Source organism: Antechinus flavipes, chromosome 2, assembly GCF_016432865.1.
Source record: "Antechinus flavipes isolate AdamAnt ecotype Samford, QLD, Australia chromosome 2, AdamAnt_v2, whole genome shotgun sequence".
Classification (NCBI taxonomy): Eukaryota; Metazoa; Chordata; class Mammalia; order Dasyuromorphia; family Dasyuridae; genus Antechinus; species Antechinus flavipes.
Window position 1 is genome coordinate 503,582,037 of NC_067399.1, and position 13,473 is coordinate 503,595,509.

Here is a 13,473-nt window from a genome sequence, read left to right on the forward strand (position 1 = left end):
AAGAAAGAAATCATGTTCCATTAAAAAAAATTTAAAAATTAAAAAATAAAGTATATCTTCCCCCATTCAGTGGCTGCCTTATTACTTCCAGAATCAAATATAAAATTTCATTTGGCTTTAAAACCCTCATAACCTGCACCCTTTCTAGTCTTCTTATACTTTACTCCCTGCCATATACCAACCTCTTTGCTATTCCTTACATAAGATACTTCATGTCTTGACTACCTTGGCTGAAATGTTCTCCCTCCTTTTCACTTCCTGGCTTCCTGGAATTCTTTCAAGTCTCAGGCACTTCCTGTAAGAAGTCTTTTCTTGCTCACCTTAAAAGCTAATATAAATGACAGAACTTCCCTTGATAATTCCCTCCAATGTATACATACTGTTAGCACTTTAATTGTTTGTATGTTATTTAGACTGGGAGTTTCTTGAGGGCAGAAAGTAAGTTTCTTACTGCTTTCTTAGTATCCTTACAGTTTAGCATTCAGTATTTAAAGGCTTATTGACTGATGGATTAAAATTGATTAAAGAGGGAAAGAATGAGAAATTTCCAACAGTCTATATTGTTGTGTTGCTAACAATTTTTGGCTTTGTCTATGCCTTTCAAATAAAAGAAAATATGGTTCATTCAAGAAGAAAAATATTTAAAATATTATAACAAATGCTAATAAAGCCCAAATACTCTGAGAATATAAAACAATTTTTTTCTACTAAAACCTGGTGAAGCTTACCTAGTTTATTCTACCCAATGACTTTTCCCACTCTCAAGAGAAAAACAGCCAAGTAACATGGAGTGATTATCTGTATTTCATCAATTTCACAGACTGCTAGAGCTAGAGGGACCATTAAATTCAACCTGTATAAACTGTAGATATTCCAAAGTGCCCAGACCTATTCCAAGCTTTCTTACTCCTCCTTTTCAAAGATAAAGACAATGAGCTGATAATGAACTACAAAGCACTATTTTTGTTCATCTGGATATAACTATCAGATAAATCTCAGCTTTCATTATATTGCTCCACTATTCAGCCCTTTCAATATTTTTTTGTACCTGGCTACCCTTATATGACCTTACACAAAGGTCAATCATTACTGCAGATGACTGCTCTATTCCCTCATATATACATATTTTAGCCTACCCACACAGGATCTGGTCTTAATCCAGACATGTAAGAGCCATTTTATAAGTAAGCTAAATTACATGATTAATGTTACTAATTGACTTGTAAAAGACAAATTAAGCAGTTCCATAATAGGTCTATAAGGTATTATCAGTTCAATTTAAGACAGAACACTAACACTGAGAGAAATCACTGACGAATGAATCCAAGGGTTCCTTTTTTTCATTCATTTACTGAATCATATTGTCACAGAATTTCAGAACCAAAAAACATCTTAGAAATCTATGAGTCTAATGCCCTCATTTTTCATATGAGGAAACAGAATCCAGAGAATTCAAGTGATTTATTAAAGACCACCATATATACAACAAATTATGAGTAGACCTAGAACTTGAACCCCAATCTCCCTACTCCTAGTCCTATATTCTTTCCATTATATCATACAGAGAATTATTCCTCTTATGGTTAACAATACAAAGACAAACCTTTTTTTTTAAAACTGTTTACAATCTTTTCTTAAAAACAACAACAACAAAAACCTGTTTACAACATAGCATAAATGATAGCATTTCTATAGTTGGGTACCAGATGTGTCTTCATTCTGCACCTACACAGGATACAATAAAGACCAATGGACAAAGCATAGAACATTTGAGAAGGGTAATTATAGGATAAGAACTCCATAAGCCACTTCCCTAGGAATTTACAAGTTCTATTTCATACTAAATAAAGTAAATGTGAGTTTGAGGGGTGGTTGTGAGGGTGAGAAGGCTAGAAGAAAAAGAAATTGCCCTGGATGGAGTCAAATTTTGACAATCAACTACGCAAGGTCATTGACTTAGCAAATCTCTAAGCCTAGTTGCACTAAAATACTTTTTCTATGCTTCTATCATGTGACCAACATCTGTTAAAGGTCTCAGTTCTTCACTAATCACTACTCACAATACAGTAATATCCCACATTCAAATTCTACTCTGAGTCCTGTTTGAGGAGCAGAGGCAACCCAGAATTATTATTCTTCTACTTTTTTTTTTTTTTTGCAAAGCAATTAGAGTTAAGTAATTTGCCCAGGATCACACAACTAGTAAGTGTTATATGACCAAGGTAAGATTTAAAACTCAGGTCTTTCTGACTTCAGGGCCAGGGCTCTAGCCACTGCACCATATGGCTGTCCCTGTGACCCAGAGTTCTTGAAAGCTACTCCAACAAAGAACAATTTCTAACAGATTTTACCAAACTACAAAGGAATGAAGAGATTGTAATCTGCATTAAAGAAGGAAGTTATCAATGAAATCATAGTTCTTCTAAAGCTTTTAAGTAAACAAAATGATGTAAATCCATTTAAACATTATAGCACTCAATTAATTGTCAGACAGAAATTAAACTATTAAAAATCAGTGGACAAAATAGTATAACATTAGGTGCCAGAAAAAACTCAAGAAGCTATTTGTCAAGAGTGGCTCATTGGAAAACTCCTCCATCTTGTAATAGTTATAGGCTGAAAATTAAGAATTATATGTAAACACTACTATTTCATGCTAAAGGAGCAACAAGATTCTTGGGGAGCCAGAATCACAGGACCTGGATGGGGAGGGAAAGGTCTGATGGATTACCTCCACAAAATTCCCAACAAATGGTCATTAAGCCTCTGCCTCAGACTTACAAGAAAGAGAACTCACAGCTCCCCCATAAAGACCATTACATTTTTTGAACAGTTCTAACTGATGAGCAGTTTTTCTTCTCTCTGCTCACAGGAATGAAAAGCAAAAATTCTCCTGGAATAGCACATGTTCTGAAGCACAATTCCTGTACTGCAGGTGAAAACTAAAAGAAAAAACCAAGCAGGCAATTTAAATGTGACTGATGTTAATAATTAAGAGTCTGATATTGTGAGTTATTGGAAACTGATCTCTACCTTATTAATGCAATCCCTTGTCATGAAAAGAAAAGATTTCTCCATGTTCTAGAATGCAAACAATATTTTAATCTTTAATTATATTCTCAATTTTAACTCTTCTGGAGAAGAGCGCCTGTCTAGGCCTGAGGATTATTTCTTTATTACATAGCCTCTCTGTGGTATTTAATGAATATTGTTACTTAATACTTGTCAGTTGGGAAAAGAAAAACTTAGCAGATTTTTCCCAAAGTTTTGATAACTTTTCCAAAACTGAGAAAAGGTTTAACCACAAAGTTAATGGCTTCTCTTCTGGGCATTCCTCAGAGTCGACAATATCAAAATCTGGCAATGACTGAGTCCACAAAATCTACTGTCAAAGAGAATAAATGACCTGCTGTCACAAAACTACTCATCTTTTCAAAGAATACAAGGTCATTTAAGAATGGGAAGAAATGATTTCCTCAGTAATGCCTTAGTTATCTAAAAGAGTTCATCAACATCCTGAAGGTCAATCAGGCTACAAGCACTGTACTAAACTCCCAGTATATAACAAAGGAAAAAGACAGGTCCTGTCCTCAAAGAGTTCATATTCAAATGTGAGAGATAAATCATGTAACTATAAGATAAATACAGATAGATATGTTCCCAAGAGAGTATTGTAGTTCCCAAGGAGGTACAAGTAGACTACTTGAGCAAAAAGTGATGACTGATATTTTAAGGTCCTTACCTTTTTCTACAAGATAAAGAGCTAAAGAATCAACTGAGTATTTGTAAATTTCCTAGCAAAATCTGCCATCAGGAGAACTGAGACACTGAAAAATAAGCTGGCCATAAATCAGGCAAAAACTTCCATACCACCAACAAAGCATGGTTACAATCCTGGTGCAAATCTCAATTTAGGGACAGGTTCAAATTAAGGGGGCTGAAGTTGGAGAAGGAAGGAGTCTGATTCAAATGTGAGCACTTAGCTTGGGGTTAGCTTGTACAAACCTCTCCAAAATGCACAAGAAATAGAAAGAATGTGAAGGAATAGTGTCTTTAGCTGCAACAATTTTAAACATTTTTAAAGTCCCCACTATATGCACAAGACTACAGTAGACAAGATAAGAGACAACTCCTACCCTCTTGTAAACCCCAATCTAATATCAGTCTCATACAAGAAAATAACTACCTATATTATCAAAGTCCAGCCCACTTCTAAGATATACAAAAGATTCCATCCTTCAACACAAGACCACAAATTTTAGAGCTAGAAGAAATCTTAAGTCACCTAGTGGAACTCTCTCATTTTCCAGAAGAGGAAGCAGGCCAAGGCAGGTGAAATAATCTGCCTGAGATCCCACAGATAGCAAAGAAAAGAGCCCAGACACTAATCCTGAGCCTCTGATTCCAAATCCAGCACTTTTTCCACTATACCACTTTGCAACTGATGTACAATTGCTATTGACTTCATGTTAAATAGAAGGTAACAACCAGAGGCTAAGACATTTACTAGCTATATTGGAAAGAAAGGAATTAGGTATAGGATTTCCTGAGTACTCTGCATAATTTCAGGTAGATGATCTTTTGGGGAATTACCATACATGACAGTGGCAGAAAATGAGCCTCTTTCAGCTAAATATCCAGAGACAAATTAGTGGCTGTTCCTAAGGCAATCTGTTGTATAAACACTGTAATATCTAACACTGAAGAACCTCTTGAATGTCCTATACTCATATCACTATCTCTGTTGCTTCTTGAATCAATTCCTTCTAAGGACAAAGATTTAGAACTGTACTGGTTTTTTGTTCAAACCCATGACAGGACAGTCAAACACAAGAGGCTGATATAAGAAGCTAATTTTATTTCCCCATACACTCAAAAGTGTTAGGCAATACTGTTAGTCTGGAAATAATGCTGAATGCATAGTATTTACTATTGATCTGCTCAAAAGGCTTCAATAGAATTTGAAACTCCTAGATAAAAGGATCAACTTTCTACTTTAAACAAATAAGATCCATCAGTGGTTAAGGAATCTCCTTCCCTGGTGAATTTGAAAACATAAGATAAGTTACCAGTTGCCCAAGATGAGGTAAGCCCAATCCATGAAGTCTTCCCCTATTCCCCTCAGATCTCACATAGAATTTTGTTTTCTGATTGTGATTGTGATTTCTGATTATGCTTTCTGATGCCTTTGTGTGTGATTTTGTATTCGAATTATCTATCCTCCACAGAACTCTGTAACCTTAGTATGGAACAGAAGTGATCCTTAGTTCTTGAAGTCTCTGTGAGTAGAGCCCAACTTCTCCCTGGTTTTAGGAAATTTTAAAGGCTTAGAACATGGGCTAGGGAGCAGACTACATATCTGCTTTCTAAGAGCCAGCACAGGAATGGGCTGTCTTGTAAAATAATGAACTTCCAGGCACCAGAATTAGATCAGAGATTGGATAATCATCTGTCAGGAAGGCTGCAAAGAAGATTCCACTGATTGGAAGGTAGACTAGACAACAACTGAAGTCTTTTAAAAGACTTAATATCTAAAAGTCTAGATATTATAAAAATTCACTCCAGTAACTGAGAAAATTCATAAAGTGGCTAAATCTACTATGAAATATATACTCATCAGTCTTTAAAATTGATAGTACAGACCAATTATATAAGATAATATTTATCCAAATTGTCTATAACACTATTATAGTATGCAGTCAGGCAGTTTTCTATAGCAAGAAGAAAACATACACAATCTCTCATATAAAGGACTTAGATGAATATGAGCATATGGAAGCTGAGGAAGTGAGATGGCATCTCCTGTGCCCTCAAAATGGTAACAAATAGCAAGATCTCTTTTATTTCAAACAGAATCTTGGTATTTTTTCAAGCTTTTGTGAAGGGAGAGAAGGATATGAATCATTAATCCCATGAATCACTAATCCTATGGGACAAGCAGGAAGGAATTCAAATCTTCAAAGATAACTGTACTGTTAAAGCCAACTACATTTTTCAAGCACACATTCCTTCAAATCCCCTGTATCCTTGCTTTACCATGCCTGTGGTCTCATTGCAGCTAAGTACAGTCTGTGGTTTTGCTATAGTAGCCTTTGCAACTGTCCAACTATTGACAAAATAAAATGCAAAAATCCATATGCTGTTGTACTAACAGATGTGTAACGTTACAGTCGGGGATGGGAGTAGGGAGGCTCCCTGATAGGATGTTTAAAGGTCACAGATGTGATAAGGATCCTGAAAAGACTAAGCATGTTCAGTGGTAGGTCTTGCTTATATTTAAAATTATAATAACAGCAGTCTGCTATTATAGAATTCCATAATAAAATGATTTGAATCACATTTCCTCAAAACCCAACAGCTAACATGCAATAAAAAGCTGATATAATATGGTTAGCCTTTAAGATTGAATGTGGCTCCTGTCTCCAAGACAGCGGTATTAAAAGAGTTTCACCATATGGACAGATCAAAGAGCTCAATGCTGTGAAAAAGCAGCAGTCAATAGTCACAAGGACTACCAAGCTATTCACTATAGGAAATCATTTCATTGTTTTATTTCCTAGGCCACAGTAATCACCTTCCTCTTTGAAACTAAGTATTTTGAGTGATTTGTTATAAATGTATAATGACAGTCATGAGTATATCTAGTTTTTTGGGGTTTTTTTTGGCATGGGAACACAACTGCTGATTGCCTTGGTCCTTAAATAGTTTCTAGGTGTCCTCATAATTGCATGTCACCTGTAAACAGGTTTCAAGCCAATGCAAATTAACAAATGGTGAACAGATGGACTAAGAACTGACTTTTGTCAAAAGAGATTTAGCAAAAAATACTTTTTGGCTTTGGTCTTTTGGGAACATAACAAAAAAGCCCACAATTTTTAGCCAAATATCTTGCCTCAGTAGAACTGCCATGCACACAAAATGAAAATAAATAAGGCCCATTAGAATTTTGAGAGAGAGGAAATTTGATTTACAAAAATCAGTCAATTAATAGAATCAACAACGCAATTTTTTACTCTCTGGGCAATTAGCCAAATAAGCAAGGTGGTTAGCAGTGTAAGATATTCACAAAAAATTGCTACTATGTCATTTACATAAGCTATGTGAGAAGGAAAAAAAATACTTGCAACCTAATGACTAGATCTGATAGTACGAACAAGGTCTGATGATAGGTTGAGGCTTAAAGCTGAGTGAAGTTCCAATATATGACTACTAATCAAGTAATGACTTACAGGACAAAAAAATAAAAAATAAAGACAAGGCCACTTGCTTGCAATCATCATGACCATGTGCAAACATATATCTTGTAAGCAAACTATTCTTTTTGGAATAGAAGTTAGAAAATATGAGTTTAATCAGGGCTGCAAGTAACAAATTCTCTTTGTCCAAAGCCCATTATTTTAAAGATTAGACAATGGAGCCTTAAAAAGTTTAAATGGGAAGGAGTGGAGAGATAAAATGCATGTACAAGGGAACTAATATTTATTAACTGTCTACTATGTGCAGGGGATTGTACTAAGTGCTTTACAAGTGTTATTTGTCCAAAATCACAGCTAGAATTGGAACTAAAGTCTACTATCTACATGTTCAGTGCTCTCCTCATTAAACAACAACTATCCTTTAATTTCTCCAGTCTAACACTGAGTTGGTACAAAGCTCATACCAGATCATGTTTCATAGAGCTAAATTCACAATGCTATCTAAGGAAACATCAATCTTCCTGTTCCTCAGCTGACTCATTGATAAAAAAGGAACAAAAACACTTCTCTTTTGCCTGCTTAGAGAATGGGAGAAGGAAGCAAAGAAAGTTTATAAAGCATTTTGAAGCAAAAAAGTTAACAAAGCTAATTATCACACAAACCATGTTACTATTCTCCTCATAATGTTTTAAATTTGTCAAACTAGAACCGTTCTTGAAGGAAAGACTCTTAAAAATAAAATGACAATACTTAAGTGGCTACCCAACAAAGTCACAATGTGAAATTCACATAAAACTCTCAATACTCACTGTGGTGGTAAGACAAGAGTTGTAGGTTGAGCTTTAGGTCGCCTTTTTGCAGATACTCCCATCTGATTGGCAGAACGTTTCAGAGACTGTTGATTCAGGAGACCAGAAGCTAGACCGGCATGATACTGCAACTATATAGAAAAAAAAAAAAAAAAACTCACCCTAAATGTTCCATCATGTTAGTCATATTGCAGATCCAATGCTTAATATGTCTAAGCCCATTAGTCTACTCATATAATTCCAAACAAAACTAATGTCCCAAAGAAGAAGGCATTAATAAGATTATTTTAACTTTTATACTCTGGATAATAAATAGTATATTTTTCTGCATATATTTCCAGTTTGTGAAGATTCTACTTAGCTTCCCCTAAGTAAGAAAAAAATAAATAATTCCATGCCATCAATTATGAATAGCATAATCAACTGACTAAATTCAGTAAGAGTTTCTGGAATTTAAAAAAATCACCAGGTACAAAAATAATACTAATGACAGGGTCATTATTTTAAGCTTATAGAAATAAACATGAGTGATATTTGCTAAATTAATATCAATAGTTCACATTTAGATAGCATTGCAAGAATTACAAATTTTTTATACATTAGCTCAATAGAGCCTCATAATAGCTCTGTGAGGTTGATAAGTGATGTAGATTAGTAGACCTTGATTCAGAGAAACTAGATGGAACTACCCAAAGCTACACATCTTAAGTTAAGAATTGGAATTTTGACAGTAAGTGATCTTTTAACCATACCAAAATATCTTCATTAAATTTTTGTTGTTTTTCAGTTGTGTCTGACTCTTCATGACTTCATTTGGGATTTTCTTGGCAAAAATACTGAAATAGTTTACTATTTCCTTTTCCAGCTCATTTTACATATGAGAAAACTGAGGCAAAAATGATAAAATGACTTGTGCAAAATTGACACACAGCTAGTAAGTAGTAAGTATCTGAGGCCAGATTTGAACTCAGGAAGATGAGTTTTCCTAATTGTGGGCCTGATACTGTACTATCTCATTGCCCACATTAAATAAAGTTAAAAGAAAAAACTTAATTATGAACAAAGTTCAAAGAAATTATTCCCAAAGAAATTAGAGATTGGTATAATTAGTGGCAAATTTATTTTTTTAAAAAGCAATATAAGTGGGGCAGCTAGATGACGCAGTGGATAGAGTACCAGCCCTGAACTTGGGAGAACCTGAGTTCAAATCAAACTCAGACAAGTAATATTTCCTAGCTATGTGATCCTGGACAAGTCACTTAATCCCAATTGCTGGGGGAGGGGAGGAAGGGCAGTATAAGTTAAATCTTATCAGTATCAGCACTAATATTCCTCATCCACTCAAACATCAAACCTTGACTTAACAACTTAAAACAAGTCAATTTACTTCTCTATGCCTCAGTTTTTCAATGTGGAAAATGGACTTAATGCTATTTGCTTCTGAAATATATTGAGGTTAAGAATGCAACTCTATTATTCTCACTTATCAGCAGATACACTTATTTTTTTCTCCTAAATTTAATCTGTGAAGTAGTAATATCTGTTACTTTACTTCACCTTCCCATTTCAAATCCAACATTTCTGTATTTTAGCTCTCAGTAAGAGATGTCAGCATGTGTCTCTACAATAAAATGTTACTTGAAAGGTATTCCAATTTTACAGAGATGTAAATAAAACATTCAAATGTGAAAATGACAAGTTAAGAATTTGGATTAGTACCACTTACAACATACAGTCTGTTTCTTCCACCCTTCTAAAATTATAACACATTCTTTTAAGCACTTAGAGTCAACCAAATATACAAATAGTAATTTATTTGGCAGCTCTGAATCAATTTCTTTTCAAAATGATCTTGCTAGGCATAGATTTCCTTTGGAAAATCAGTTATACCACAGCTCTTGATAATGAAACTGGTGCCTACCATATACAAAGGGCTGGGTCCTGGATGCAAAGGCTAATAATGTACTGAAAAATAAATGGCCTTAGCTAAAGCCATTGAGCCAAGCACAGTCAGAGAATGAGAAAAACAAAACCAATTGAAATGTTCTGCACCTTGAAAGTGGCCATAAAAATGAAGATATGCAGTGACCCAATAGGACTCGAATGTCAGTGTTTGGAGCATCCATATTGCTTTTTAACAGGCTCCTGATTTACTTGGTCGATTTGCTGCATGAGCCATATGCAATACAAGACAAAGATATATGGTTTTCTTAATAAAAACAGAGTTCTTCTCAGAAAGGGAAAAGGGGGGCATCATTTGGCTCTAACAATTCATTGTAGACCAATGAATTTTGCTCAGATTTGTTTTTCTTGTACAGATTTTTAAAATGGGAAATCAATGGAAGCAAGGGACAGTACAAGTTTGAAAGACAATGTTTCAAAATGTCAGCGACTTGCTTTTCGATCTTCCCCACCAGAATTTGCAATGAATGCAATATGCACAGGGGTTTATAGAATTAAAGGTAAAGACAGCTTGGCAAGAGCCCCCTCCTGGCTCTAGAAGCATTCTCTTTTTTCCTTTTCTTCTTTGCATCTTTATTAGGGTCCATGCAAGCTCAGCCATTCCATCACTGCTGACTTTACTCTAGAAGAGTTCTGCTGGCTATGCATCAAAGTGGCACGGTGGCTGTTCTGCCCACCTGGTGTACCTTACATCACTTGCCCAAAACAAACAAAAAATCGGCAGAACTGTGTGTTAATCACCATCTGATGGTAAATGTTTTCCCATGAAATCTTGTGCCATCTTGAACCTAGTCAATATATGCTATACTACTTGAACATGTGTAAACAGAAAAGTTCCCATTCCCGAAAACAAAATGTATCCTTGAAAGCTGACTCACAGTGATTAAGTGATGTTTGTTAATCATATATACCTTCCCCAGCTTCCAGGAACAGACCCGACTGTCAAGATCTATAAGGGTCCATTAAATATTTACCAAACCATCTTTGTAATAGAAAAAAAGGTCAAAGTTAATAAAACTGATAGGCAGCTTCTGTCTAACCTGATTTATACATTATTTAAAGACAATTTATATTACCTCACGAAACACAGTTTTGATCTGAAAAAAAATCTTGGAAAATGTTCACTTATGTAATAGCTATGAATATCAGAAAGAAAGTTTAAACAATTCACAAATTAACATTAAGATCATAACATTCCACAAATTACAGCTATTGAATTTTCATTTACCAGTTCTGTAATATTTTCTATAAAAAAGCATTTCACTAAATAGGCTTCTTTCCAAATATCTATGGCATGGAAACAATTCTATTTCATAAAGCAACACCCCAAATTTCTAATGTGATTTTTCCATTTAGCGTCATTTCTCCTCTTAAAAGCAAGATTCAATAGGAATAAAAATAAAAGGGCAGGAGGAGAATAGGGAAGGGAGGAATCTGGATAGAAAGGTAAGAGACAATGGCAACTGAATGTTGCAATATGCAATCCGAAATGGCTGTATTTTTGCTCAATTTTTAAAAAAGTTTTTCTATGTTACAAGATAGGCTTAAAGGCAGAGGACAAAATAGGGAGTGAATGGTACAAAAAAGGCATCAATTTTTTTTTAAACAAGAAGAGTAAACAATATAGCCTTCTTTTGTCCGCCACAGTTGGTTATTTCATTCATTCATTCATTCATTCATTCATTTTACTTGAGAGCTGATTCTCAAAAGTTATGCTTTAGTTGGTTTTTTAACCTGCATCTTAGGGAAATTTCTTAATTATAATCTTTATGATTGCTAATTCTACTATTAATGATCTAGGATCATAATACCAGGCTCCCAACTAAAATATATTCCAATCAGTTTCCTTTCTTGATGTGTGTTCACAAAGGTCAAGAATTTGGAATTAGAGAAAAGATCAGTCAAAATTAGAGATCTGAATTATTAAAATACTTTAATTTTTCTTACACAAATTATTTAGTTAAATCATTTTCCCAAAGATAGCAATAGTAAACTTTAGCTCAGCACTTTTCGAAATGATCAAGTTGAAATTAAGGTAGTTAGTAGTTCCAATTATACTTATGGATTAACACATGAATTTTAAAAAATTACATAAATGAAAATTATAGAATAAAGAATAAAATTCATAAATCCTAACTCAAATTAACTCATTCCTAACTCATATTAGAAAATTATATGGACAGTGACTCTCCCTGCTGTTCTTAGCAATGTTCTGTAGATGTCACATTCCTAAGAATACTTCTAAGATCATTAAAATTGGTCAAATGTTTCTGTTAAATTCTCAATGAATAGAAAAAAAAAAGAAAACAGAACAAAAATCATACCGACTGAATCTAACATATTTAATAGGGAATGTTCAATTATAATTAATATTTTAAAATTAAGGTACATGATTAAGGACAATGGAATTCCCATGATAGGCCCTTCCAAAATGGTTTGTTCTACTTCAAACACAATGGCAACAAAAACAACCAATAAAGGAAAAGCCAGTATTACAAAACAGACCAAGTAGATGATACTTTACATTAAAAAATTTTCTTTCACCATAAATTTCTTTACATTCCTTAAAAGATTTACCAAAGTAAACTGATTTAATTGGTTGCTGTCTTGAGAAGAAGAGAAGGGACAGAGTGAAGGAGAAAAATTAGAAACTCAAAATCTTATAAAAGTGAATGTAGAAAATTAACTCTACATGAAATAGGTTAAAAATATATTATTAAATTTTAAAAATTGATTTAAGATGTTAAATGTTCAGGTAATATAAGAAAAAGCAGTGGCTCTAATTAGTGAATCTGGATTCAAATCCTTTTTGATATCTAATATCTGTGGTTAACTAGACACGGCCCTCAACCTCTCTATGCCTCTTTCCAAATCTGTAAAATGATAGAGTTCTTGAGGTACCTTCTAGCTCAAGACAAATGTTACTATGACCATTAAGCAAGGTACAATTCTACTAACTAAAATCCCATGGACAGAGTCAATTAATTAAAAATAAATTATTAAATACTTAACTATATACTAGTCAGCATAGTAAGTGCTAAAAATAGAAATATCAAGGATAAAACAATCCCTACTTCTCAAGTAGTTTATATTCTGAGGAGAAAACAAATACATATATAAAGATAATAATTTTAATATAATAGAATTGTTAATAGACTCAAGTTAATAATAACTTCTGAACATTAGTAGATCCTGAGGGATATTCCAAGATATTAGCATTTCACTGCATTCATAATCTGTGTGATTCTGTCCTACAGTCACAAAGAGACCTTAACTACTGCATTACTGATGCTCAGAACTGGTAAACACCAGGCAATAAACCTCACTTTCTCGTGATTCTGGATGCCTGTACAAACACCTAAATGGAAAACGTGTTCCTTCAGTTCATCTTAAAAATGGCTGACATTTATTTGATCTTAAGCCTGCTATTTTACTTGATACATATAATACTGCATATTTGGACATGTGTCATATCCCTCCTTGCTAGATTATAAGTACTTAGAGAA

General features: G+C 34.0%; 1 protein-coding gene across 1 annotated transcript in view; it reads right to left on the bottom strand.

Moving 5' to 3' along the window:
- The window catches only part of MED27 (mediator complex subunit 27), a 253,392-nt gene that overhangs the window by 144,080 nt on the left and 95,839 nt on the right, over positions 1-13,473 (bottom strand). The window contains exon 3 of the mRNA XM_051980225.1: positions 8,006-8,136. Coding sequence (XP_051836185.1) covers positions 8,006-8,136 — 131 coding nt within the window. The remainder of the gene's footprint in view (positions 1-8,005; positions 8,137-13,473) is intronic.